The 26852-nt window shown below is 42.6% G+C and overlaps 5 protein-coding genes across 6 annotated transcripts; 1 reads left to right on the top strand and 4 right to left on the bottom strand.

Annotated features, from left to right (window-relative positions):
- Positions 1–57: 57 nt before the first annotated feature.
- LOC114851138 (dentin sialophosphoprotein-like) lies at positions 58–7649 on the bottom strand. Of its 2 annotated transcripts, none has more exons than XM_029142729.3 (22): positions 7254–7649; positions 7109–7166; positions 6932–7028; positions 6760–6863; positions 6559–6629; positions 6352–6483; positions 5416–5511; positions 5171–5302; positions 4969–5097; positions 4841–4878; positions 4715–4755; positions 4602–4631; positions 4403–4505; positions 4237–4325; positions 3976–4046; positions 3789–3893; positions 3523–3597; positions 3305–3436; positions 3100–3225; positions 2965–2990; positions 2834–2874; positions 58–2739 (listed from the first exon to the last, which is right to left on the bottom strand). In XM_029142729.3, the coding sequence occupies exons 2-22, from the start codon at positions 7122–7124 to the stop codon at positions 377–379; spliced, it is 4017 nt and encodes a 1338-aa protein (XP_028998562.1). In that variant the 5' UTR covers positions 7125–7166; positions 7254–7649; the 3' UTR covers positions 58–376. The 2 variants fall into 2 exon arrangements, with proteins under 2 accessions (XP_028998562.1, XP_028998563.1); XM_029142730.3 differs by having other exon boundaries at positions 58–2733.
- Positions 7650–8800: 1151 nt separating this feature from the next.
- zgc:194655 (uncharacterized protein LOC794380 homolog) lies at positions 8801–9902 on the bottom strand. Its single transcript, XM_029142772.3, has 2 exons — positions 9464–9902; positions 8801–9059 (listed from the first exon to the last, which is right to left on the bottom strand). Exons 1-2 carry the CDS (start codon positions 9606–9608, stop codon positions 8926–8928), a joined length of 279 nt encoding a protein of 92 aa, XP_028998605.1. The 5' UTR covers positions 9609–9902; the 3' UTR covers positions 8801–8925.
- Positions 9903–10078: 176 nt separating this feature from the next.
- On the top strand, positions 10079–12169 carry si:ch211-212k18.15 (uncharacterized protein LOC563681 homolog). Its single transcript, XM_029142771.3, has 4 exons — positions 10079–10306; positions 10421–10521; positions 10744–10917; positions 11039–12169. The coding sequence occupies exons 1-4, from the start codon at positions 10222–10224 to the stop codon at positions 11492–11494; spliced, it is 816 nt and encodes a 271-aa protein (XP_028998604.1). The 5' UTR covers positions 10079–10221; the 3' UTR covers positions 11495–12169.
- A 2193-nt stretch (positions 12170–14362) lies between these two features.
- On the bottom strand, positions 14363–18246 carry LOC129603825 (PWWP domain-containing DNA repair factor 4-like). Its single transcript, XM_055507047.1, has 2 exons — positions 16925–18246; positions 14363–15553 (listed from the first exon to the last, which is right to left on the bottom strand). Exons 1-2 carry the CDS (start codon positions 18220–18222, stop codon positions 15298–15300), a joined length of 1554 nt encoding a protein of 517 aa, XP_055363022.1. The 5' UTR covers positions 18223–18246; the 3' UTR covers positions 14363–15297.
- Positions 18247–19906: 1660 nt separating this feature from the next.
- LOC129603030 (PWWP domain-containing DNA repair factor 4-like) lies at positions 19907–26573 on the bottom strand. Its single transcript, XM_055502531.1, has 7 exons — positions 26392–26573; positions 23447–23554; positions 23231–23359; positions 23063–23100; positions 22131–22373; positions 20052–21511; positions 19907–19926 (listed from the first exon to the last, which is right to left on the bottom strand). The coding sequence occupies exons 1-7, from the start codon at positions 26485–26487 to the stop codon at positions 19907–19909; spliced, it is 2094 nt and encodes a 697-aa protein (XP_055358506.1). The 5' UTR covers positions 26488–26573.
- Between the last annotated feature and the right edge of the window lie 279 nt (positions 26574–26852).

Genomic DNA, 26852 nt, shown 5'->3' with positions numbered 1-26852 from the left:
CTTCAATTGACAATAAAATAATTAAAAGCAAATCTGAAATAACAAAATGAAAGGGACTTTTTTAAAGATGTCAAAAGAAAATATTTATTATGATATACAATATTATTAACTGTATTCAGTCACACATATGATTCCAGCCATGACAACCAGCACGATTGATTTATGTTCACTACATTCATTACAGGTAATAAAACAAAGAAATATAATAAATAATTTGTTTTTACATACATGTTGACATCGACACATTATATCCTGTGACTGAAGCAGAGATCGAGCTGCTTTAAGTACATAAACTTGTATTTACTGCCTGCGTCCGTAGCAATACGTCAACAGTAACATCTCAGTGAAGGAACCAACTCCTTATAAACTGTTATTCTCAACACGTCCCACAGATACAACAGATACACCGCCAACGGGAAGTCTTCCTTTGTTTCTCACTGTCGTTGTTCTCCATTCCTCCTCTGCCTCCCATTAAACTCCCTTCCCCGTCAGAACCCTCCTCACTGTTTTGAGGAGCCACCTTCTTTTGAGGCTTCAACGGATTCCTGACTTTAAACCGTCCTCTGTTCTCATGTCTTTTTTCACCTGACTCTGTGTTTTCTCTGTGTTTCTTGCTGTCATGTGACGTGTCCTCCACTATTTCTGTTCTCGTCCTCTTTGTTTGGAAACAACATTTCTTTTTCTTACCTCTCCGTTTCTCTGACTGGCCTTTCATTTCCAACACATTTCCATTTGCACTGTAAAACAGACGTATCTGTGGATCTGCCTTGTCACTGTCATTGTTCTCTCTGCCTCCTGCTGACTTCTCTTTATCATCTTCTTTGTTTTGTTCGTTTTTTCTCATCTTTTTTCCCTTTTTTTGTGAATTTATCCACTTCCTCAGCCACCAGCACCTTCCTCCTCTCTCCCTCCTTTGTTTACCTGCCTGTTCTTTTCCAGCTGCTTCCATTTGTACATCGTGTTTTTCTTCATTTAAAGGACTCATCCTTTCTGTCTCCTCTCTCTTGCCTGTGTCTCTTCTGGTTTTCTGACTTGTTTCTGGCTCCTTCAGGTTTGAACTGTCGACAGCTTGTGTTAAAGTGTCTGTCTCCAGATCAGGTTGAACGTCTTTCTGTTCCCTTCTGTTCTTGCAGCCGTGTGAAGGTTCCTCTACCTTTTCTGTTCTTGCCTTTTCAGTCATGTCAATGATGTGTTGCTGTGACCGGTCTTCACTTGTCATCACACCTCCCTCCATGCTGCACGATAAATATTGTGCATCACTGCCGTCGCTGTTAATGTGTCTTCTGCCATCTGCTGATCCTTCTTTACTAGGAAAATCATGCTCTCTGGTTCTATCATGAACTTTTTTTCTTTTCTTTTTATCTTCTTTTTCCTGATTGTACTGAATATGTTTATGTTTCATTTCCTGTTGCTTCTGCATTCTGTGATCATCAACACCTCCATCACTGGATCTACCTGACATTCCTCTACTTCGTCCATCTCCAACATCACTTTTTTCCCCACTATGCACAGTAATACAATCACTGTTTTCTCTTTCACACTTATTATTACGATTTGATTTGTTTTGGGATGTAACATCAAGTCCTCTATTATCTCCAAGTTTCTGTTTTTTCTTAACATGATAATTTTGACTTTCTGGTTCATATTCACTATCTGTGGATGTGGAGTCTCTGTTGTCCACACATTGTCTGATCTTCAGTCTAACAACATTTGCTCCTTCACTGACCTGATGTTCTGTGTCAAGGTTTTCTGACTCTTCATTATCTACAGTCTGTTCATTCATCACTCCTCTCCGATCATTATTATCATCTACACCTTTAACATCCTGATCCTCGGCTCTCGTGTCTTCAGTTACTACTGTGTCTGTTTTATCTGTCAGGTCGTCAGTTTCTCTGATTCTCCTCCCGTTTTCATCATTGTGTCTCATTATTTCCTGCTCATCTGTCTTGTTTCCATCTCTGTCCTCCTCACTGTGTGGTTCACGTTGTCTGACATCAGCTACACTGTCCTGATCCTCTACATTACAGACACGAGCTTCAGGCACTGTTGGCTCAACACAGACTGTGATTTGTGTTTCTTTATTTTGACCAGTAGAAACAGTCTCTGCAGCTTTGTCACCATCTTCTACAGCTTCTTTAAACTCTTCCTTCTGTCTCATAGTCTCCGTATGTGTACTCTGGTTGGTGTCACTGGTAGCAGGCAGGATACCTTCATGGGGCAGCACGTCTGATTCATTATCTGTGGACTTTAATTCTGTGGAGTCCACACATTGTCTGATCTTCAGTCTAATAACATCTGCTCCTTCAAGATCTAAATCCTGATCATGTAGTGTTTTGTCATCTACACCTTCATCATCCTGATCCTCTCTTCTCTCGTCTTTAGTTACTGTGTCTGCTTTATTTGTCAGTTCATCAGTTTTTCCAATTCTCCTCCTGTTTTCATCATCGTGTCTCATTATTTCCAGCCCATCTGTCTTGTTTCCATCTCTGTCCTCCTCACTGTGTGGTTCACGGTGTCTGACATCAGCGCCACTGTCCTGATCCTCTATATATTGTGTTTCTTTGTTTTCACCAGTAGAACCAGTTTCTGCAGCGTCTTCACCGTCTTCTACAGCTTCTTTAAACTCTTCTTTCTGTCTGATAGTCTCAGTACATGGACTCTGGTTGGTGTCACTTGTAGCAGGAAGAACACCTTCACAAGTGAACACCTCCCTGGTGTCCTGACTGAAAGTATCTGCAGCTGAAAGACACACTTAAATGTTAATTCATGAAAGTAGAGCAGTGAGAGTTTAATCTTGTTGATGTGCTACTGAACATGTGGTTAAATCTCTTACTTTCTTGTCTCCTGTAGAAAAGAAGATGAACCGTCTGGGAACTAGTGGGAGACGAGTGACGAGACATTTATATTAATAATAATTCATCAATAATACTGAAAATGGTGAAAAGCAAACAGATGAAAACGTACATCTCAGTGTCACCGTGCTGGAACGGCTGGAACCCCACAAACAACAAGGAAACAAACGTTACAAACATGTGTAAACAACCGTGTGCTGAACATCTGACTGGTTTCTATTATTTTAATGAAGCTGATCAGTCTCACCGATAAGTGTGTGTTATTATGGTAGTTGTACCATCGACCATCATTAAGAGACGCGATCACTGCATGATGTCCATCTTTGAGTTCACCCACATGATCCACGACAGCATAAAGCTCATACGTCTGGTTCTGATCAATAAAGGCCACAAACATTAAAATCACACAAGAAGAAACAAGATAAAATATTAATATTTACATAAACATTTACCTCTGACATCTGTAAAGTGCGAGTAATCTTCACAGCTCGGTTGTTTTTGACAAACGTTATGTTACTATTGTTAAAGTCAAACCTCTTCAGCAGCAGAACTAAAACCTCTGGATGATGCTTCACCTCACATTTCTACCAGAAAAACATGATATTTATTATTAGACTGTTTGCATCTGTCACATTATTGAACATGAATCTGAAACCTTATTATCACTCACAGTGATGACATCAATTGTGGAACAGCACCGTTCACAGGACACCTGGTCAGTGAGAGACTGCTTCAGTCCGTCCTCCTGAAAACACACTAGTGTTAAAGTAAAACAAGAAACTGGTTTGTTCTGATTGATTATTAATGAGCACAGACTCAGTTTGTCCTCAATGTTTGAAGGTTATTGAAAAATCTAGTTTTTGGTGGAAGCATTAGATACAACACTGCTCTGAATGATGAAAATGTTTTTTGCATATCGCATTGTCGTCGTTTTACCAAACTATATTCTTCACTGTTTGAATCCATCAGTGTGAGAGGAAGATGCCAAAGTGGTGATTCTCTGCTTCTCCCTGTCTCACATTTACAACATCTGGTCTGGGACTGAAACACAAACACAGATGATGAACCAGTTGCGTCTTTCTTCTAGTTTAACAGACTGGTTTTAATGTCAGCCATGTTTTACCTGTGAAGCCTGATGCATGTTGGGAAAAGAGATCCTCTGGACGTCCTCAGCAGCTTCCTGTGGTTCAAACACTGACAGAGAGAGGAGCAGAAATCAACACGAGCTGTGTTTATGACATAACACTGTAAAAATATAAAACACTTAACAAACGTCTGACTGTGTTAAACCCTTCAGTGACAGGAAACAATAGATCTTAAAACAGGACAGTTCATGTCCTGTTGTGTGTTTGCATCAGGCCTGTTGTATCAGCTGATACTGTACCTGTGGTGAGCAGCTTGGTTATGATGTCACAGGCGTCGACTGTGTGTCTGTGTAAGTCTCTAAGCAAGACTCTAAGAGTCATGATGTACCTGAACCAAACACACAAAGGGTCAGACAGACAAATGTGCGGGGTTTAATCAGTCATGACTGACTTCATATAACAAACCGGTCCACAGCTTCTCTGAACTCTCTGGTCATGAACAGCACCTGCAGCAAACTGTTCAGGTAACATGTGGCTCCTTGGTTCAATAAACCGTGATATATAGGAGCTAATGAGGAGAAAAAGCATCATGAAGGAAAACTGAAGACATTGTAACAACTGACCAAACAGTTTGAACATGTAGAAGACACATCCTGTTTCTGACCTGAGGTCTGTCGTCCACCTGGTGTCACACCTACATAAAAGATATAAAGTAAGTATCAGTTTGATGTGTTTGTTAAACTGTGTTTGAACATGAAGGAAACGTTTGTCCTTTACTTGTCTGTTTCCTGTAGAATAGAAGATACGCGCTGTGGGACCTGAATGGAGACGAGAGAAGAGCTAGAATGTTGTTTTTCTATTCAGGATCATGTATGTGTTAAAAACCAACAGATAAAAACCTGCCTCTCAGTGCGATCCACCTGTAACGGCTGGTAACTGAGCTGTGGATGAAAAGGAGATTAAAACATCCTGAAACACTGATGTGGACCAACAATTATCAGCATCGTCAGAGTGAAGCTGATCAGTTTTACCAACGAGACGATGCCGTCATTGAAGTTGTACCATCGATCGTCGTCCTGAGACTTGATCGTTGCATCATAATGTCCACCTCTGAGATCACCAGCGTGATCCACCACAGCATAGAGCTCATAGGTCTGGTTCTGATGGACCAATAGACATCACAGGCTTTAGGACCAGAAGAATAAAGATGCTGTAAACAAACAGTATAAGTACCTCTGGGAGGTTCAGAGTGACAGGAACAATCACAGCGCGGTTGTTTTTGACGTATCTCATGTAACGATAGTCAAAGTCAAACCTCTTCAGCAGCAGAACTAAAACCTCTGGATGATGCTTCACTTCACATGTCTGAAGCAAACACATAAACATGATTTAATATGTTGTCATCAGCTGCTTATTAAATTATGAACATTAATAAACACTGTTAATGTTGGTGCATCAGACACGCTGTGATCACTCACAACAGTCGCGTCCACTTTGTCATCACACTCCTCACAGTACATCTGGTCCAGTCCACTGAAATGAGAATCTCTGAAAAACTCCCTGATGCCGTTCACCTGAAAAACACACTGATGTCACTGACAGCTGGAATCAGCTCAGGCACTGAATCACTGACCGGCTTAATTGGCACGAATATCAATAAATATCTGATAAAGAGGAGGGTTTTAAACAGCAGCCAGTGACAGATTGGGGTCAAGACCAAACTCCAGAACCAGTCTTTATAACATAAACACCATAAATGACACAGTGGCAGTAATTACACTGTGAAGGTGAACAGTCCATAAAGCAAGTCAGCTTTCAGCATCACAGTGAACAAAGACTGTGATAATTACTGGCAATAAACGTGTATCTAGATTGGGTTCTTCAATAAGGAAATGCCTCAGGTTCAGAGAGGAGTCATGATACAAGTTATGATGGGGCAGAGAGACAGGAGAGACTAACTGATGTAAAAACTCAGTTCAACAGTTTAAACATTAAACTCATGAACAACATCTGCTAGTAAGTCAATCTCTTAATAGTATGTGACAAATGGAAACTATGAAACATACACTGTTATAAGTGACAATTAGTGGCTGGATAAACCTGAGACACTAACTTTTACTGACACGTAACCACATTACTGACACCAGCACCACAACTGGAGTTTGTCTTTAATAATGAACTTCACTTTGTGCATCAGACTGAGATCATACGTTCAATGCAACCATCTGCTAATGATGGTCATCAAGTCTAGGTTTCATTACACAGCGATGGTGGCGGCTGTTTATCTGTACAAGGTAAAGAGTAACTAAGTAAAGAGTAATGGTTCTGACCCAACATCACGCTGATGGTTCTTTACATTAGTCTTTGGTCTGTTTGACACCATGTGTTTAGTTCACAGACCGTCAGATTCTCACCACTTGATATTCTTCACTGTGGGAATCATTCAATGAGAGAGGAAGATGCCAGAAACGTGAGTCTGCAGGTTTCTGTGCTCCACACTGAGGATTATGACATATGGTCGTATGTGTCAATGCTCCGTGGAAGATCTGCAAACAAAACACAGACACTGATAAGTTTTAGTTTGGATCTGAGCGACTGTTTGACGTTAGTGATGCTTTTACCTGTGAAGCATCTTCACTGGTTTGACTTAAGATCTTTACGTAGAACTCAGCAGCGTCTTGTTGTTCCCACACTGAGGAAACAGGAGCAGAGCGACCAATGAGCTCATTCAGTCAAATGCTGATTGTGTGTGGTTCAGGACCCACATCCACAGGACTCTGATCAGCAGACGTGATGCTGACGCTGTTCTGCTGATCCTGTACCTCTGTCGATGCCCAGCTTGTTTAGGATTGTGTTGGTGCTGGGTGTGCGACGCTGCAGCTCATCAAACAGGTCTTTAAGGTGTCGATCCATGCAGGTGTTGTGTCTGAACAGAACACAGAGTCAGACCCAGAAATGCTCTCACACATGTAGATGTTGGACTGTGGAACAGACCTCTCCACAGCTTCTCTGAAGCCTTGGAACAGCTCCTGCTTCACATTGTTCAGGTAACAAGTGTCTCCTTGGTTTAATAAACCACCAGCGTTAACATCTGATGAGAGAAGACTGTTCATAAGCATAAAACACTGCATTTATACCAGATCTGGATCATCTGAACAGCAGCACGTTTACCGTTTTTAAAGTCCATATTTATTCTCTTATATCACACTGAGATTTGCACGTCAGCAGTCTGTTGTTGGATATAAATGAATTACACATTAGGCTGCTATTACATAAACATGTATAAAACAGATGAAGTGCAGAAGCATGAGCTCACCTTCACTTGTTAGGTTCAGCATTTGTCTCTTGTCTGCCCGGTTTTATCGTAAGACTGAAGACTTTCTCTTTCGCTTAGTAGTATGCTGCGTTCACGGCGTGTGGGAAAATCACGCTATAAGTGTCTGACACCGTGATCGAGTGATGCATTCATGTTGTCAGGACGTGTCACAGAATAATGTTAAATTGATTAATTTTATAATATTTTACAATGAAAAAATAGTTACATAGCCTTTACATTAATGCAGAAACACAATACAAACCTATTTTAGTACTGTGAAGAATTTATTATTAGCTTTAGCTTTTAGTGTAAAAAGAAATTCATTACATATTAATTTTTTATTTTGCTGTCACTGCTGAACATAATGACAGGAAATCAAACAAGCTATGAATTAAAAACTACACCTTAAACCAGGTGGATTCTATGAAATCAGTAGAAGAAACTGAAAGTAAAAACCGAATAACTGTCGGCAACACAACGTGGTCCAGTAGGTTCGTTCCTGATGTAAATGCCAGATGTTTGTTCTAACTTTGTGCAAAAATAAACAATGTTTGGTGCAAGTGAAAAATAAACTACATTTATTACTTAATTTACATTTTATAAATCACACATAGAAACACAAGATTTGGGGCTGATATAATAAACACTTATATTTAGCCTAATTGTTTATCTCTGCATTTCCCTTGAGGCCGACCTCCTGTTTTACAAAATGTTACGTTTGAATCATCTTTCTACTGATTGTATTCATTGTTCTGTGCCATTTCAATCTTTGTTCAATAAGTCGAGGAGTCAGTTCCTCCTTTTGCCTGTGACATCTCTAAGTTCAGGGAAGGTGCTTTCCTGAACTCAACTGAACTCTTGTGGTCTGGCCTCATCTCCTGTTCCACCCCCAGACCAGTTTAATGAACGCTACAGATCTACAATCAGATTTAATTTCGAGAATTCTGTTCTTCAGTGTCAGGTTTAACTTACTAACTTATAAGAACAATCCTTAGGTATTTCACAGTGATCCTAAGGAAAAGGCTTGTGGTCTGATAACAGAGTTTAAATCACTAGTCACTACATGTGACTTTACAAAAGTTACTTTGAACCAATATGAAACCATCATCACAACTGAAAGGAGTGTCAGGATTTGTCTGAAATGAATCACGTGATGTCCTGCAGGTTTCACTATCTGTGAATCTATTACAATCAATGTTACTGATGTGAGTCTGATGAGGTCTGTAGCCTGTACAGTATACGTATGTACAAAATGTGAATTTCTGAAAATCACTTTCAAATCTGCAGCACTGAGTCCACTTCCACAGCTCCACATTTTTAAGTCACATGAACATTTGCAGTCTGACTTTCACTTTCATTTATTCCACACTTACCTGAATGGAGCATTCAGGGCGTGTCAGGAATATTGCTGCATTAGCTTTGACACATTTTTCTAAATATCAAAAGGGTGTCAGGACAGTGAGGAAGTGATTTATGAGACCTGGTGTCGGCATTTGACGGCTGACGTGCTTTTCGTGTAAGCATCTACCTCAACAAGACATGAAGTCTTCAGGAAGAACGTATTTTAATATACAAGTCATCTTCAAACACCTGTAGAGGTAACAAAGCAACTATACAACTTAACATTCTGACAGCTCCAATAAAAAAAAACAGCAGCAGGAAAAGGCCTCGATTAAAGGAGCAGTCCTCCTGGAACCTTCATCACCATGTGGATGACGGACATCTGCTGGATTCCATAGTCAGAGAGTTTAGTGTCGTCTCCATCCAGCATCTTGTCTGTGAAGATGAGCCGCAGATTCTCCTCTCCTACACACACACACACACACACACACACACAGTTGTGCTGTTATTCTTCAACTAAATTGATTTCTTAATATTATGATGCATCAGGTAAACTAATTTGAATTATGGCAGATTCATTTAATATTTTTAACATTCAAATATTCCTTCTGACGATACGAACAAGCGTTTCATATCTAAAAAACACACCCAATCTACATTCACGTTTCACTTTTGATAATAACAGGATGTATTTAGCTGTTTATCAGTTATAAAGTTGCTTTCTTCAAATTTATGCAGCATTATTTTTATTTATGATGTTCTTCTTATATACTTTTTATCCAGGTTGAACAAGACTAAACAAAAAGTCAACGCTCCTTCGTCTGGATTGCGCAAATGGCTGCACGTTTTGCTTCCTCGTCGGTGTTTACCTGCGCTCTCGGGAAGCCTCTGTGCGATCTTCTCCTTCAGCTGCTTCACCGTCATGCTCTTCATCTGCTCCTCTGTGTTACACAGGTCCACGATCATCTTCTCGCCCCGGAGGCCGTGGACCACGACCTGGAACAGTTTCCCCATTTTGCGCTGCTCGTGTGCGGGAGAGATGCCGCCCCGTCGCCTCTGCTGCTCTTAGAGCGCTGAGGGTTTTAACAAGTCCACCTGTGACGTCACGCAGGGGCTGAGAATAACCTTCAGTTTCGTCTCGGATTTATTGTCATTAAAATTATATTATATTTATATATTCATTATATACAACTCATTTGCCAGTATCTTCTTTTACTGCCTCGTTGTAGGTAAACTGAATCATGACTCGCAGCAGGTCCATGTCCACTGTTATAATTTCCGCTATAATTTCAGTCTTTTATCGTCTTACGTTGAGTTCACGCGTGTTGTCATTGTTGTTTTGCTGATAACTGGAAATCCCCGGAAATTCCAGCATCGTTTGACACGTGACTGTGTTTAGTAAATGCTGCTCCACTCCTAGAAAAAGACTTTATCAAACTAGATACTGTCTGCATATTAATTTAATTCAAGCGGACCTTTTTGTGTATTTTGCATGTTCAACACAATATCTCTATCACTTTTGGGGTGGATGTATTCACGTGATTTCTCGTAACCGGTGAAACTGAAAGTAAGGATAAACTGCTACCTCCGCTCCGAGCAGCTGCAGGTCCAACACAGAGGAGACAAAATGACTTCTCGGGACGAGAAAAGATACGACCCCAACGACACGACGCTGAAGTTCGTCAACAAACCAGATGATCTGGATCCGCTGCGTGAGTAAATGTTCAGATCGCTCATAAGCCTTTATTCTAGTGGTTCTGAGAGGTTTGTGTTTTCCGCCAACCCGCGATGCTGAGTTCACGTCGGCTGGTTTTTGTTGGTCTCAGCGCCAGAGGACGGAGACCAGGGTCTCTGCGCAGAGATGTCCTGCGGCCACGCCGTCAAACCGGAGTCTCTGACCGGCTGGTGTCGCAGCCTGTTGGACCAGGTACAGACCGCATCTGCCTCTTTACTGACATTTTATCAAATTATTGACTTTTTTATCGCTTACACACAAAGGCGTGTTCTTTGAAACCAACCAAAATAAGCTTTCAAGTTTTGACCAGGACTGACTTTAATGCTGAATAATGACTACTTAATGTGTGTGATGCGCTTCTGTGGCCAACCTCCCTCTCTATCACATCATGTGATGCTGTCCTTTCTCCTCCAGGGTCAGTACAAATTCAAGTGTCCTGCCTTGAAGCAGGGCACGTTGCAGAAGTGTGATGCAGTGTGGTCCTATCAGGAGGTTCGTCGTCTGGCAGTGCTGACCACTGACGAGATGCAGCACTTTGAGGAGAACATGGCGCGACTGGCTGCTGCAGAATACTGTGAATTCAAATCGGTGAGTGTCCAGTTACCTGTAACATTACCTGGATCACCTTCATTCACATCCTAATGCAGCCGGTCACTGATTTCCTGTCATTATTGTTAGTGGTTTTTCAGCGTTTCATGCTTTTCCACAGTGTCCTGGGTGTAAAACCTTTGTGGAGAGAGAGGACCTGACAAATCTCAGTGTGCAGTGCACCATCTGTCTCGCAGACAAGAAGAGAGCGTTCCAGTTCTGCTGGCAGTGCATGAAGGAGTGGAAGGGTCCGGCTCCTCGCTCCGACCGCTGCGGCAACGACGGCTGCATCAACCACGACCTGGAGCTCCTCCGGACCTGCAAGGACACGGCGCTGCCCCAGGTGCAGGGCGTCGGTGCCTGTCCCTCCATCCGGGCCTGTCCCACCTGCGGTCAGCGGGCGGAGCACGACAAGACGGGCTGCAAGAACATCATCTGCCCTCGCTGCCAGGTGGAGTTCTGCTTCGTGTGCCTGAAGCTCACGGAGGAGTGTCTGCGAACCAGCTCCTACTTCATCCCCTGCAGAGACGGCGTCGCCCCCAGACAAACCTCCATCCCTGTGTGGAACAGACGCTAGGAAGGAAGACGCTCATAGCTCAAGGTTGCTTTATAGGCCAACATGTTCATGTTAAACACGGCATTTACTCTTTAATGTGGATAATGTGTTTTTACAACCTAAATCTGCTTATAGAGGTTTTTGTCTCTGCTCTATGATGTCCAAAATGACCATTACATCATTACTTCAAATATTTCAGTTTAGACTGTAAACGTGTCTAATGGTTTGTAACTACTACACATATATGTGAATAAAGTCATAGTGTAACGTCTATTTACTGTATGAATCTCTGAAAGACCTGGGTAACAGTCTCTGGGTTAAGTATTAGGCTCCATATTAGAGAGAGATACAGTGTCTCAGGTGAAAGAAAATATCACCATTTTAATTTAGTAAGTCAAAGTTTAATAATTTATTAAACCAATTTAAAGACACCTTGATATGTTATGTTCAGGACTTAAGAATGAAGTTTCCAGACATCCATGACCACAAACACTTACAGTATACAATGTTTAACAAGCATCCAGAAACCTTAGAGTTCAGGTCTGCATTAGAGTTGTTGTGAAGCATTTACCAAAACTTACATGTTTTAACATTGTTAACACCTTTAGTGGTTTTACTGGTAAAATACTGGTTATTTCCATGGGAAATAATAAAGTTCAATTATTATTATTATTATTATTATTATTATTATTATTATTATTATTATTATTATTATTATTAAAAGAACCCACGTGATGGCTTAGTGCAACTGGCACACTTCAACTGGCCCTAAACCATTAATATGTAACACAACAGTAATGAAGACAGTAGTGGTCCACACACCACTGACAGCCATTGACTCATCTAAACACATTATAGTGAAGTGCAAGTAAAAATACTATTTAAAAAAAATTTCACCTTTGAAAAGAGTTTATGGTGCTAATGAGCACGCACTTACTTCAGTGATGGTGCAATGTGCACACTTAGAGTATATTTTACCACCATCTAAACACAAAAGCATCAGGACCATCAGCTCCTGGATGATATGGTCCAGTGCAGCTTGTCCATTAATCATCTACTGGTGAGAGGCAGTACACATCAGGTGCTATGCGTATTGTGGAAACACACTAACAGGACAAACAGGAGCTTTTTGTGTGTGTTGAACGGTCTCCTCCGCTGTGGTGCTTCCTCATGCAGTCACTCTGTGATACTGTCTTGTTGCTCATGTAGCCAGAGTCTCACTTTCCTGAGACCCTCACTTCCCTTCTGTCATTGTCCAAAAGTCATTTAAGGGCTTTTCCATAATGCTTCAATCTGGAGCCACATGGACGCAGTTACTGAACTAAGCAGCCAAGTCAACTGTGATCCACTGGTCCAGTCCCACAGTTACTTACTTCAAGACGTCACATGACTGGAGACTATAACGGGATTCGGAAGTGGCTCCATCAGAGACAGACTCGTTTATAGCTGGCGGGTGAAACAGACTGAAATGGGTATATAATGGGCATGGGTATAAAGTGTAGCTATATGGTCAACTCTTGGCTGTGATTCTGTGATCAGGTCATATGTTAGTCATGCTTCTCAAACACGACAAAAACCTCCCTGACCTTCATTAGCTTTTCGTTAAATACAGACAGGAACATTGTATTGATTGAATTGATTAATTTTTACACAACTTCAAAACCCTTTTCCTGTAGGTTATTATTTTCTCCTTCAACTCATATGTTGTGGTTCCAAATTTAATAAAAGGAATATTAAGACTAAGACTTTACAAAACAAGCAAGACCATTAGATGTCACTAAAGCGTCTTGGATATTTTTAACGCAGATATTTGTTTTCTCATTTATCCTGTAGGACAGGTATGAGATGTTGTTTGGACACAGATGTTCATCACTACGGTTTGTTTGTTTCCTAGTGTCTCCCATAAATGTTTTGTTTATTTTGAGTCCTGTGTAGTTTTTAGCTGTTAATCTTGTTTCATGTTTCTAGTTTCAAGGATTTTGAGTCAGTCCCCTTAGCAGACCCAGGGAGGGGTTGTTGTTGTTTTTTACCTGAGTTCCAGACTTCTGCTGGCAGTGTCTGAGGGAGTGGAAGGGTCCTGATCCACGTTCAGACCGCTGCGACAACGATGGCTGCTGCAACCAGTCAGTAGAAACACTGCAGACCTGCCCGGAAATGCTGCTCAGGTCTGTGAAGTGTCCGTCCATCAGAGCGTGTCCCACCTGTGGCATCCTGCAGCAGCTGGACAACAGAACCTGTAAAATTGTTCACTGTCCTCGTTGTAAGAAATACAAAGAGATGACATGAGTGATGCAAAGAGCCCGCGATCCTCAAGTTTCCTTTGCCTTTTAACCCCCCTGTTTGACTACGGTGGAACATCTGTGTAGCCCAATCAGACTGCATGCACCGTCTCATCGCTGTCGCTGTGTGTGTGGAGATGTTTACATTCTCACACCTGCATCGCTGGCGTCTGACAGAGAAGAAGGAGCACTCAACTGTCTCATTGAGTCTCTCTGTCTCAACAGACAGAGAGACTCAACTCCCCGGCCTTGGGTTTGGGAGCGAGAGTCCAGAGTCTATCAGGCAGAGACAAACACTGAACAATCTAGGTGAAATGTCAAATGCATACAGTAAGACAAAACACGAGACATTAATTGCAGAACATAAGTCATAAATCATGTGACAAATGCATAAAATAAGGAAGAAGACACCTTTTATATTCAGTCCCCTCACTCAGTGTGGACCACGCACAGATTAAAAACCGTGCAAAAAAAGTGCAGATGAAAACTCGGTTCCACGATGTTGTTGTGTTTTCTGTTAATGTTGATGTGTTTCCTATTAATGTCATTGTGTTTCGTCTTTTGGTTTGTGATTTGCATTTCAGGGCCACCATACCGACCAACCAATTAATTAATCAAAATGTATTTATATTTATATAGCACTTTTCACACAATACAATATAGGCATAAACCACCAATAAACTATTCACCACAACTGCAATAAAAAAGCAATGTGTAAGGTGGTTAGAGCAAATAAAACCTTACCCCTACACCTACAAATATTAAACAAGAACAGATATAATAATAGGTCTAATAACAGTTATTCTATAAGGATTATAGGGTACAAGCAGCTCAGATAAGTAGCATTAGCTGAAACATTTAAGAGGCTCACAGACTAATAAAATAATCTTGAAATCAATTCTAAAACACACTGGCAGCCAAAGCAGAGACTCTCTGGACCTTACTGTACATTTAAAAATTCTAGAGTCTGATTGATTTTCAATGTATAGATTAAAATCACCTAGAGAAAACTTTGGTTCTTGCAAGGATCATTAGGGAGAATAATTAGACAAACATGGATCAACATTTACTGGACATGCACATTTTCAGTAACATGTTGGTGATCAGCTGATTGTGGTATTCTTTGTGGTGGAGATTCCAGTGAGCCACACAAAGGTGTATCCATGGTCCTTGATATTAAATCTGGAAGCCTGGTGCCATATGTGGGATGTTGCTTTAAGTCACAGCTCCACTTTTGTAGGAGACAGGGTCTCTGTTATCTATTATCTTGGGATGAGATGAGAAGTTGACCAAACATTGTTTTCTGTCTTGAATATGGGTTATTATTTTTGATCATTACTCATATTTAGCTAATAATAAAGTTTAAAACACTAACAAAACTGCTGGTGAATAAACCTAATACTAATTAAATTTGTGCTTCTATGTATTCCCGTTTCAAATCACATTAATAACTGTGTTTTGGGAGAATAAGTAGTACTGTGTTTAAACATAGACTGAATAATGTACTTTTTAACAAATGTATTCAGTATTACCCAATACCATTATTTAATGGATTAAATTGTTAGTCGGGATTACTTGATCAAACCACAATTCCATGTAAAACATGTAGAAGATAAAAACTATAACAACAATTGTCCAATTGTCGTTTAAGGCAGAACCCTCATGACAGCCAACGTCGTATGAGGATGAACCCTCGTTGTGGCCACCGGGATCTGAGGCAGAACCCCCGTGGCAGCCGACGTCTGAAGTGGCTGATGTTTGACGTAGATCCCCCATGGCGGTTGTCTTAATTAGATTTTTTCTGTCAAAAAGAAGATAAGCAGTAATTATCCTAGTGGCCTTAAAATATCAAGATTAGCCAAAGTACTGTACACAAAAGGACCTAAAGTCAAAAAATATCCATATATATATTTATATATATATATTTTATTTGATTCCGCAAAAAAATAAAAATTTTCATTAACTTTTTTGCAGAAAATATGTATCAATGATATTTATATATTTTATGCATTGTTTTCAGCAGTCAAGTAATGAATTTTAGAGGCACAATAGGACTGATAATTACGCGTCTGGAACTCATCAATAAAACAGTAAATCAATGTTGCCAGATGGGAAATAAAGAAATATAGTACTGTCGCTTTAAAATTATTGTATTTTGACCCAAACTATCGTATGAACTAAAAACAACTTTAAAAATCACCATCTTAAAACAAACCTATCCCATGTGCAAATAACTTAAGGAAAAAACACATAGGTTTGGTTATTGGAATTAATAATTGGAGCCCCCGCCCCCTCACAGCCTGGCCCCGCCCCCTGTCAGCCTGACCTTTGCTGGGGCAGGTGCAGAAACAACGCACTAGTTGTAAGGTGTCGTACTTACTGGATTGCGTACTGGTTGATAATAACTTCGCCGCATAGAAATTATAGAGCAATCTGAGTGTCTCTTTATTCATAATTAATACCCGACATAGTTTTGGTCAACCCCCATTGAAAATTGGTGATTTTAAATACCTTGGGCTGTGGTTTGACAAGAGTTTATCATGGGGAAACCATGTAAAGAAAATTGTACAAAAAAGTAGGAGGATATTAAACATAATGAGATGTTTAAGAGGAAGGAAATAGGGAGTGGACAGAAATGTATAATATCTAATGGATTAATTGTGTATTTTTCAATTTTCGTGTCTTGTGCTGTTTTTGTTTAGGTTTTTCTTGCACATACCATTTTTTGCTTCTAAGTTCGATACCACTATTAGTTTGGTACTGTGTGTTTATGTTGCTTTTGTTTAAGGGAGTCTACAATCCATGGTGGTGTAGCTGTACTAAAGTACTTTATGTAGTGTATGGTTAATATTGTTCACCGAGATGGGATCAATGAGAAAAAACTATTTCGAAAAACTATGAAGACATTTCTACTAGTCCAGCTGTCAGTTTTACAACCTTTGTATTAAGGAACTGTAAATTGCTGTTTCTGACTTTTTTAAATGTAGAAAAATAAAAAGTCACTGAAAAAGACTCAAATGCAGAGTGTCTCAGTGTTTATTATTACCCAATACCATTGTTACTTGATTATGTATTAATTGTAAGACATACGTAGTCAAGTTTGTCATTACCCAACAAAACCTGTAGAAGAGAAAGAAAAAAATTTTCATTAAAAAAACAATGAAAAACTTACTTTTGCCTGCTATGACTTTGGGATGACTGGTATTCAGCATCATCTGAGTCAGAACCCTCGTGGCTGCGAATGCCGGAGGCAGACGGCGTTATGCGACGCAAAACCAGAAATGTGACAGTTACTGTCACACTAAGCACGGCCAACAACGTCTGACACACACCCCCAATGACGTTCAACAACGTCTGACACACACCCCCGATGATGGCCGACAACGTCTGATGCACAGCCCTGATGACGGCCGACAACGTCTGACCCACAACCCCAATGACGTTCAACAACGTCTGACGCACAGCCCCAGTGGCGTTGGACAACGCTTGACGCAAGGCCCCTGTCATCTGACGCACAACCTCAGTGGCGTTCGACAACATCTGGCGCACAGCCCCAGTGGCGTTCGACAACGTCTGTCGCAAAGCCCCAGTGGCGTTCGACAACATCTGACGCAAGGCCCCAGTGGCGTTCGACAACATCTGACGCAAAGCCCCTGTCGTCTGACGCACAACCTCAGTGGCGTTTGACAACCACTGACGCAAAACCCCTATCGTCTGACGCACAACCTCAGTGGCGTTCGACAACATCTGACGCACAGCCCCAGTGGCGTTCAACAACGTCTGACGCACAGCCCCAGTGGCGTTCAACAACGTCTGACGCACAGCCCCAGTGGCATTCAACAACGTCTGACGCACAACCTCAGTGGCGTTCGACAACATCTGACGCAAGGCCCCTGTCGTCTGACGCACAACCTCAGTGGCATTCGACAACATCTGACGCAAGGCCCCTGTCGTCTGACGCACAACCTCAGTGGCATTCGACAACATCTGACGCACAGCCCCAGTGGCGTTGGACAACGTCTGACGCAAGGCGCCTGTCGTCTGACGCACAATTCTCGTGGCGGTTGACAAAGTCTGACACAAAGCCCTCGTGGCGGCTGAGAACGTCTGAAGCACAACCCCAGTGGCGTTCGACAACATCTGACGCACAGCCCCAGTGGCGTTCGACAACGTCTGACGCAAAGCCCCAGTGGCGTTCAACAACGTCTTACGCACAGCCCCAGTGGCGTTCGACAACGTCTGACGCAAAGCCCCAGTGGCGTTCGAAAACGTCTGACGCACAGCCCCAGTGGCGTTCGACAACATCTGACGCACAGCCCCAGTGGCGTTCGACAACGTCTGACGCACAGCCCCAGTGGCGTTCGAAAACGTCTGACGCACAGCCCCAGTGGCGTTCGACAACATCTGACGCACAGCCCCAGTGGCGTTCGACAACGTCTGACGCACAGCCCCAGTGGCGGCTGAAGGCATCTGACGCACAGCCTCAGTGGCGTTCGACAACGTCTGACGCAAGGCCCCTGTCGTCTGACGCACAACCTCAGTGACGTTCGACAACGTCTGACGCACAGCCCCAGTGGCGTTGGACAACGTCTGACGCACAACCTCAGTGGCGTTCAACAACGTCTGACGCACAACCTCAGTGGCGTTTGACAACATCTGACGCAAAGCCCCTGTCGTCTGACGCAATACCTCAGTGGCGTTTGACAACGTCTGACGCAAAACCTCAGTGGCGTTCGACAACGTCTGACGCACAACCTCAGTGGCGTTCGAAAACGTCTGACGCACAGCCCCAGTGGCGTTCGACAACATCTGACGCACAGCCCCAGTGGCGTTCGACAACGTCTGACGCACAGCCCCAGTGGCGTTCGACAACGTCTGACGCACAACCTCAGTGGCGTTCGACAACATCTGACGCAAGGCCCCTGTCGTCTGACGCACAACCTCAGTGGCGTTTGACAACCACTGACGCAAAACCCCTATCGTCTGACGCACAACCTCAGTGGCGTTCGACAACATCTGACGCACAGCCCCAGTGGCGTTCGACAATGTCTGACACAAAGCCCCAGTGGCGTTGGACAACGCCTGACGCAAGGCCCCTGTCGTCTGACGCACAGCCTCAGTGGCGTTCAACAACATCTGACGCAAAGCCCCTGTCGTCTGATGCACAACCTCAGTGGCGTTCAACAACGTCTGACGCACAGCCCCAGTGGCGTTCGACAACGTCTGTCGCAAGGCCCCAGTGGCGGCTGAAGGCATCTGACGCACAGCCCCAGTGGCGTTCGACAACATCTGACGCAAAGCCCCTGTCGTCTGACGCACAACCTCAGTGGCGTTCGACAACATCTGACGCAAGGCCCCTGTCGTCTGATGCACAACCTCAGTGGCATTCGACAACATCTGACGCACAGCCCCAGTGGCGTTGGACAACGTCTGACGCAAGGCGCCTGTCGTCTGACGCACAATTCTCGTGGCGGTTGACAAAGTCTGACACAAAGCCCCCGTGGCGGCTGAGAACGTCTGAAGCACAACCCCAGTGGCGCTCGACAACATCTGACGCACAGCCCCAGTGGCGTTCGACAACGTCTGACGCACAACCTCAGTGGCGTTCGAAAACAACTCACGCACAGCCCCAGTGGCGTTCGACAACATCTGACGCACAACCTCAGTGGCGTTCAACAACGTCTGACGCACAGCCCCAGTGGCGTTGGACAACGTCTGACGCACAACCTCAGTGGCGTTCAACAACGTCTGACGCACAACCTCAGTGGCGTTCGACAACATCTGACGCAAAGCCCCTGTCGTCTGACGCACAACCTCAGTGGCGTTCGAAAACGTCTGACGCACAGCCCCAGTGGCGGCTGAAGGCATCTGACGCACAGCCTCAGTGGCGTTCGACAACGTCTGACGCACAACCTCAGTGGCGTTCAACAACGTCTGACGCACAGCCCCAGTGGCGTTGGACAACGTCTGACGCACAACCTCAGTGGCGTTCAACAACGTCTGACGCACAACCTCAGTGGCGTTCGACAACATCTGACGCAAAGCCCCTGTCGTCTGACGCACAACCTCAGTGGCGTTCGACAACATCTGACGCAAAGCCCCTGTCGTCTCACGCACAACCTCAGTGGCGTTTGACAACGTTTGACGCAAAACCTCAGTGGCGTTCAACAACGTCTGACGCACAGCCCCAGTGGCGTTCAACAACGTCTGACGCACAACCTCAGTGGCGTTCGACAACATCTGACGCAAGGCCCCTGTCGTCTGACGCACAACCTCAGTGGCGTTCGACAACATCTGACACAAGGCCCCAGTGGCGGCTGAAGGCATCTGACGCACAGCCCCAGTGACGTTCGACAACGTCTGACGCACAGCCCCTGTCGTCTGACGCACAACCTCAGTGGCGTTCGACAACATCTGACGCAAGGCCCCTGTCGTCTCATGCACAACCTCAGTGGCATTCGACAACATCTGACGCACAGCCCCAGTGGCGTTGGACAACGTCTGACGCAAGGCGCCTGTCGTCTGACGCACAATTCTCGTGGCGGTTGACAAAGTCTGACACAAAGCCCCCGTGGCGGCTGAGAACGTCTGAAGCACAACCCCAGTGGCGCTCGACAACATCTGACGCACAGCCCCAGTGGCGTTCGACAACGTCTGACGCACAACCTCAGTGGCGTTCGAAAACAACTGACGCACAGCCCCAGTGGCGTTCGACAACATCTGACGCACAACCTCAGTGGCGTTCGAAAACGTCTGACGCACAGCCCCAGTGGCGGCTGAAGGCATCTGACGCACAGCCTCAGTGGCGTTCGACAACGTCTGACGCACAACCTCAGTGGCGTTCAACAACGTCTGACGCACAGCCCCAGTGGCGTTGGACAACGTCTGACGCACAACCTCAGTGGCGTTCAACAACGTCTGACGCACAACCTCAGTGGCATTCGACAACATCTGACGCAAAGCCCCTGTCGTCTGACGCACAACCTCAGTGGCGTTCGACAACATCTGACGCAAAGCCCCTGTCGTCTCACGCACAACCTCAGTGGCGTTTGACAACGTTTGACGCAAAACCTCAGTGGCGTTCAACAACGTCTGACGCACAGCCCCAGTGGCGTTCAACAACGTCTGACGCACAACCTCAGTGGCGTTCGACAACATCTGACGCAAGGCCCCTGTCGTCTGACGCACAACCTCAGTGGCGTTCGACAACATCTGACACAAGGCCCCAGTGGCGGCTGAAGGCATCTGACGCACAGCCCCAGTGACGTTCGACAACGTCTGACGCACAGCCCCAGTGGCGTTCGACAATGTCTGACACAAAGCCCCAGTGGCGTTGGACAACGCCTGACGCAAGGCCCCTGTCGTCTGACGCACAACCTCAGTGGCGTTCAACAACATCTGACGCAAAGCCCCTGTCGTCTGATGCACAACCTCAGTGGCGTTCGACAACATCTGACGCAAGGCCCCTGTCGTGTGATGCACAACCTCAGTGGCATTCGACAACATCTGACGCACAGCCCCAGTGGCGTTGGACAACGTCTGACGCAAGGCGCCTGACGTCTGACGCACAATTCCCGTAGCGGTTGACAAAGTCTGACACAAAGCCCCTGTGGCGGCTGAGAACGTCTGAAGCACAACCCCAGTGGCGTTCGACAATGTCTGACGCACAACCCCCGTCGTCTGATGCTGAACCCCTGTGTTGGCCTTCTTACTTTGTTTTCTGTAGAAAAGGAGATAAGAAGGATTGGACCTAGTGGTCCTAAAATAACAACAAGGTTAGCCAACGTGTTGTAAATAAAATGACATTAAGTAAAAAAATAATAATAATAAGCCAGGTATATTTTAATTTATTCCACAAAAAGTAAAGCCTGAGAATTTTCAGTAATCATTCAGTAATCATTCAGAAATGTTGCTGTTGTGCTGAAATTAAGGGATTTAATTGGCATAATAGGGCTGATAACCACTGGTCTCGACCTCATCTACAAGATAGTGGATGCTCACTTAGGATGAAATGCTACCATAGCACAGCTTCGCAGTTGCTACAGTAACTGTCATCACTTTAAAGAAGGAATGTTTGACCATGGAAATTTGAATCCTAAGCTGGCAGGTCTAGTACTTTGACTTAAGACCAAAGTTTGATACCAAACATACAACATTTAGTTTGGTATGTTTTGCTTTTGTTTAGTGGAGTCTGCAACATGGTGGTGAGAGCGCTATGCTGTAGAGCTGTTCAAAGTACTTTACGTAGTATATTGGTAATACTGTTCACTGACATGGGATCAATAAGAAAAAAAAACTGTTTGCTATTTTGAAACATATCACATACATAAGACATTTTCTACTAGTCCAGCTGTCTGTTATAAAACTTTTTTCATTACTTGTCGCGCTTGATGTTTAAGGACGCTGATGTCGTCTGAGGCAGAACGCCTGTGGTAGCAGCAGTCATCGGCTGGAGAATCCTTGTGGTGGTGGACATGATTTGACGCAGAAACCCTGTGGCGGCTGCTGTCATCCAAAGCAGAACCCCCATGGTAGCAGCAGTCATCAGCAGGAGAACCCTTGTGGTGGCCGACATGGTCTGACGCAGAACCGCTGCCACAATAGGACTGATAACCATGGGTCTAGAACTCATGAATAAGATAGTGGATGCTCATTTTAAGATGGAATGCTACTATAGTATAGTGTTGACATTTCTAACAACTGTCATCACATCAAAGCAAGAAAGTTTTGCCCATGGGGATTTGAATCCTACGCTGGCACGTCTGGTTCTGTACTTTAACTTGAGACCAAAGTTTGATATCAAACATATTTTGGTACGTGTGTGTTGCTTTTGTTTAGTGGAGTCTACAATCCATAGTAGTGAGACCGCAATGCTGTAGAGCTGTTTAAAATACTTTATGCACTGTATGGGTAATCTTGTTTACTAATATGGGACCAAAAACTATTTTTTATATAAATTTGCTTTTTTTACATAGATTTCTTTTTGACAGAAACATAAGATGTCACTGAAAAAGACTCAAATGCAAAGTGTCTTAAAGTTGAGAAGTTACGAAGAGAAGTTCATTTGGTAGCAAATCTCTAGAAACTATGACTAATGTCCTTTTTTAACAATAATCTATTTAATATTACCCAATACCATTGTGACTTGGTTATTTAATAATTTTAAGAAATACATTTTGCATTATTTAATGGATTCAGTTGTTAGTTGAGTTTGACATTACTTGGTCAAACCACAATTTCCATGTAAAACATGTAGAAGAGAAAAACATCACGACAACAACTTTTCATTATAAATACAATGAAAACTTACTTTTGCGTGCTATGACACTGGGATGATTTGTATTCAGCCTATTTTTGAAACAAATAGAAAGGTTTTCCAACATCAATATTTGCTTGCAGTCTTCTATATACAGTAATTGCGTAGCTACTCTATGTAACTGTAGATTGGAAACAATGAAGGAGAGGGGATCAGTCTTACCAGTGTGACCATGGTATCATTGAAGTTATACCATTTCTCATCATCCTGGGAGTTGATCGTTGCAGTGTAATGTCCATTTTTCAGATTTCCAAAATGCTCCACAAATGCATACAACTCATAGTTTTGATTCTGATAAAAGAAACATTGCCATTAATTAAGAACAAAAATGTGTTAAGATAGAACAAAATACAAACAATTAAATAAACTTAAGTTTACCTGTATTTGAATTGTGTAGGGAAAATCCATATTGCCTTGATAGTATTCAAACTTAAATCTCTTCAATTGTAGCATCAGAACATCAGGATAATGTATTATTTCAATATCCTAGGAAGAAATATATTTAATTAATGCGGTAATGCTGAGTGCGTTACCGCGCTGACCCTCTCAGAGAGGAGGTACGTAGTCCCACGGCAGTAATGTGTGGCTGATGACAATACAGATGCGCTCAATACCCAGTGTCTATGTTGTCTTAGTCATGATTTATAAATGCTGGATGTCTCTACTGTAGATTAATTCAAATTTACATTTATGTGTGCACGCCGTGCATGTGGGTCCGCCATATTAAGCCGCCTGACACACTTACTCACATTCCTTTCAAAAAGAAATAAAACACCAATCCAAATCGTTAGCTTCAGTAGCACTATTTTTGCTTCTGACTGGTTAACTATGATTAATAATGAGACTATTTTACTTTTAGCAATTGCTTGCAGATGCTTCCTCCAAAACCTCGAACATTTTTCAATTTACTACTACTTAACTAGTTCCTCTGCAGCTAATTTCAGCTATATTCAATATTTCCACAACTTTAACTCTATCAGCTCTTCTTCAACCTCAAAACTATTTATTTATAATATTTTTTGATACATTAAGCTATATTCCATCAAACTAAGCAAATCTTTAAACACTTTCTTGATTTCTAGCAATTCTCTAATTTAAGCAAGTCTTTTTCAAGTTTCCTCCATTTGAAATTCAACTACTTCAGCTTCATTTGCAAATATTCAGCTCTGTTTAAACTTCTAATTCTCTTCACATATATTTATCTAGGATTTACATGCTTCAGCTATTTTCAGCTATGTTTAAATGTTTTAAAATTTTCATCTACTTTCAGCCATTCTTCAGAAATACATTCAGCGTGCAAGCATTTCCTGTGGAAATGCTTTGTCTAGTTAATCTTAAGTTTCATTAAATCAACATCTGGTGTTTTACTAGATGAATTAATGCCTGGTTTAGCAAAAAGACCTGGTTCCCCAAATTTGAGGAATATTGATGTTTTTGCATTAATATTGAATTATTATTTTGAATTTGCTACAGCACACAGCTACTAAGGACTTTCTATGACACTGTGGTTGCCTCAGCACTCCTTTATCGAGCTGTATGCTAAATGGGGGGCAGTACAGGCAGAGACAGGAGGAGACTTAACAAGCTGGTTAAAGAGGTGAGAGTGGACAAAGCTGAAGAGTTTTCTCCAAATGGCGAAGCAAAATTATAAACATGGTATTAACATCCATCCATCCATCCATTTTCCAAGCCGCTTATTCCCTAATGCGGGGTCACGGGGGTGCTGGAGCCTAACCCAGCTGGCTATGGGCGAGAGGCAGGGTACACCCTGGACGGGTCGCCAGTCCATCGCAGCGGTATTAACATGTTATATTATATATTATTTTTCATATTATTTTATTAAACAAAGGGTTGAAAGTTGCAAAAGTTTAAAATTTCAAATTTGCTAAATTATTGCAAAAGCAAATATTCAAATAGAACATCATGCAGCAATCTTTGCTCCTGTCACTCCTTCTCATACTAGTTTCAGTTAGGGTGCCAACAATTATTCACTATTGACCATTACCCATTGCGCTGAAAATCTGCATACATTTTTGAATGAAAAGAAATGGCTGAACGTAATTGATACAAAAAACAACAGAGTAGAAAATCTTTCTCCGAGTTAATAAATATTGTTGTATTGTTTTTATATTGTTATAATAAACCATTCAGAATCAGAAATCTTACTATTAAAGCAAATTAGTTGAATTAATGCTTTTATGGATTTGGGGGGAAATGTGTGTGGCTAAATCCTAGACTGTGGAGTGGGGAACTTGGGTTCATAAAGACATGTTTATGCAGTGACATGGAATAAAAAATATATGTATTTCCTAGATAAGTTGAGTTACTGTATATGCTTAACTAACTAACTTCACTTTGACACTGGAAATCCTGGTTGGATACCTAATTAAAACAAGACTTTCAACAAAGATTTAAGGAATTATTTACAGGACTGTTAACAACATGTGCAGAATATGTATTTTTATTGAAATCAAAATGTTTTTTTCTTTTTTTGTGCACATTGAGCTCTGCACCTTTTGCTTTGCAGATCCAATCAGCTATACATTCAACCTATCAGCTAATTTCAGTTATGCTTCAACTGATTAATTACAAATAGTTACCAACAATATTGATAGAAGTTTTGTGAGGTTTAATGTTAGTAAAGACAAAAAACGTTTTTATTTTCACGTGCTTTGTATGTTCTTTGATATTTTCTGTTATTCCCTTTTGTGTTGTATGTCCATTTGTTAGGCATAAAGTGTGTGATTAAGTTGTTGTGTTTTGTGTTTCAGACCACTGTCGCTTCTGAACGATTTGACCCCTACTGGCCAGAGAGACACACCCATCTATCACCCTGCACTTCCTAGTCTGGCTTCCGAAGGATGGAGGCAGACGGGCCACCAAAGCTGTAAGACCCTGATCCACAGCGGGGAGGGCACCACAACCCAACAGTGCCCCCTCTGCAATGTTGTCATCTTCCTCCTACATCGAGCTCCTTCTCACCTGGAGAAGACCGGCAGCTCTGTGAAGATCATGTTTTTTTATTTCTCCAGTGCTTTTAACACCATCTGGCTGGTGCTTCTTGAACACAAACTGGAGGAGGCTGGAGCTCCATCTGACAGAGTGGATTATGGACTACCTCACAAACAGGCCTCATTTTGTGAGAGCCAAGGACTGTATGTCTGACACTCTTACCTTTAATGTAAACTGTATTATGTGCACAATTAAAATAAAGGCACTCTAGCCTTTATTTTAATTGTGCACATAATACAGTTTCAATGGTGTGAAGGCTTTACTAAGGCACAGAGGGCCACACTTCAAATGTGCAAATCAAGAAAACTTACAGTTGTAGCATCAGTTTTAGCATCACACTGATCACAGTACATCTGGTTATCGCCACTGACATCTTTAGATTGGAAAAACATTTCAATCCCATCCATCTGAAAAACATATGCATGTCAAATGAACATTACACAAGTTTATTGTTATTTATATATATTATATATTATAGGTTATTGTTTTGTTCTCACAATGCTTGTGTCAGGGACTCGAAGCAGGCAGACGGCGAACCCACATGCACAGCACGGAGGCGATATTATAATCCACAAAAGGTTTATTCTTAAAGGCACGGTCAGACGGTCCAGGTCATACACGAAAAGGCTCGGCGAAGGTACAGACAGGGAACAGGCAAAAACTCACGGTAAGTAGACAATCCAGGATCGGGCAGGATACATGATACAGACAGGAACAGGACACGGGAAACACGAACACTCAGGGAACTCAACTCATCAAACACGAACACTCA

This window comes from Betta splendens, chromosome 2 (assembly GCF_900634795.4).
Source record: "Betta splendens chromosome 2, fBetSpl5.4, whole genome shotgun sequence".
NCBI lineage: Eukaryota > Metazoa > Chordata > Actinopteri > Anabantiformes > Osphronemidae > Betta > Betta splendens.
The sequence above is the reverse complement of the archived record's forward strand: the minus strand, read 5'-3'. Positions and strand labels throughout refer to the sequence as shown.

What these genes read in the sequence shown, in the direction of transcription:
- LOC114851138 (XM_029142729.3), bottom strand. An exon ending in ACAGTGAAGAATATCAAGTG is followed by an intron (nt 5,512 to 6,351) that starts GTGAGAATCTGA and finishes TGTGTTTTTCAG; the next exon opens with GTGAACGGCATCAGGGAGTT. An exon ending in AACCAAGCTGCTCACCACAG is followed by an intron (nt 4,047 to 4,236) that starts GTACAGTATCAG and finishes TCTCTCTGTCAG; the next exon opens with TGTTTGAACCACAGGAAGCT.
- LOC129603825 (XM_055507047.1), bottom strand. Translation starts at nt 18,222, where the DNA reads ATGCCTTCAGCCGCCACTGGGGCTGTGCGTCAGACGTTGTCGAACGCC. An exon ending in CAAAGTCATAGCAGGCAAAA is followed by an intron (nt 15,554 to 16,924) that starts GTAAGTTTTTCA and finishes TCTTTTTGACAG; the next exon opens with AAAAAATCTAATTAAGACAA.
- LOC129603030 (XM_055502531.1), bottom strand. Translation starts at nt 26,487, where the DNA reads ATGGATGGGATTGAAATGTTTTTCCAATCTAAAGATGTCAGTGGCGAT. An exon ending in CTAAAACTGATGCTACAACT is followed by an intron (nt 23,555 to 26,391) that starts GTAAGTTTTCTT and finishes ATTTCTTCCTAG; the next exon opens with GATATTGAAATAATACATTA. An exon ending in CCTACACAATTCAAATACAG is followed by an intron (nt 23,360 to 23,446) that starts GTAAACTTAAGT and finishes TTCTTTTATCAG; the next exon opens with AATCAAAACTATGAGTTGTA.
- si:ch211-212k18.15 (XM_029142771.3), top strand. Translation starts at nt 10,222, where the DNA reads ATGACTTCTCGGGACGAGAAAAGATACGACCCCAACGACACGACGCTG. An exon ending in AGATGATCTGGATCCGCTGC is followed by an intron (nt 10,307 to 10,420) that starts GTGAGTAAATGT and finishes TGTTGGTCTCAG; the next exon opens with CGCCAGAGGACGGAGACCAG. An exon ending in AATACTGTGAATTCAAATCG is followed by an intron (nt 10,918 to 11,038) that starts GTGAGTGTCCAG and finishes GCTTTTCCACAG; the next exon opens with TGTCCTGGGTGTAAAACCTT.
- zgc:194655 (XM_029142772.3), bottom strand. Translation starts at nt 9,608, where the DNA reads ATGGGGAAACTGTTCCAGGTCGTGGTCCACGGCCTCCGGGGCGAGAAG. An exon ending in GAGGCTTCCCGAGAGCGCAG is followed by an intron (nt 9,060 to 9,463) that starts GTAAACACCGAC and finishes GTGTGTGTGTAG; the next exon opens with GAGAGGAGAATCTGCGGCTC.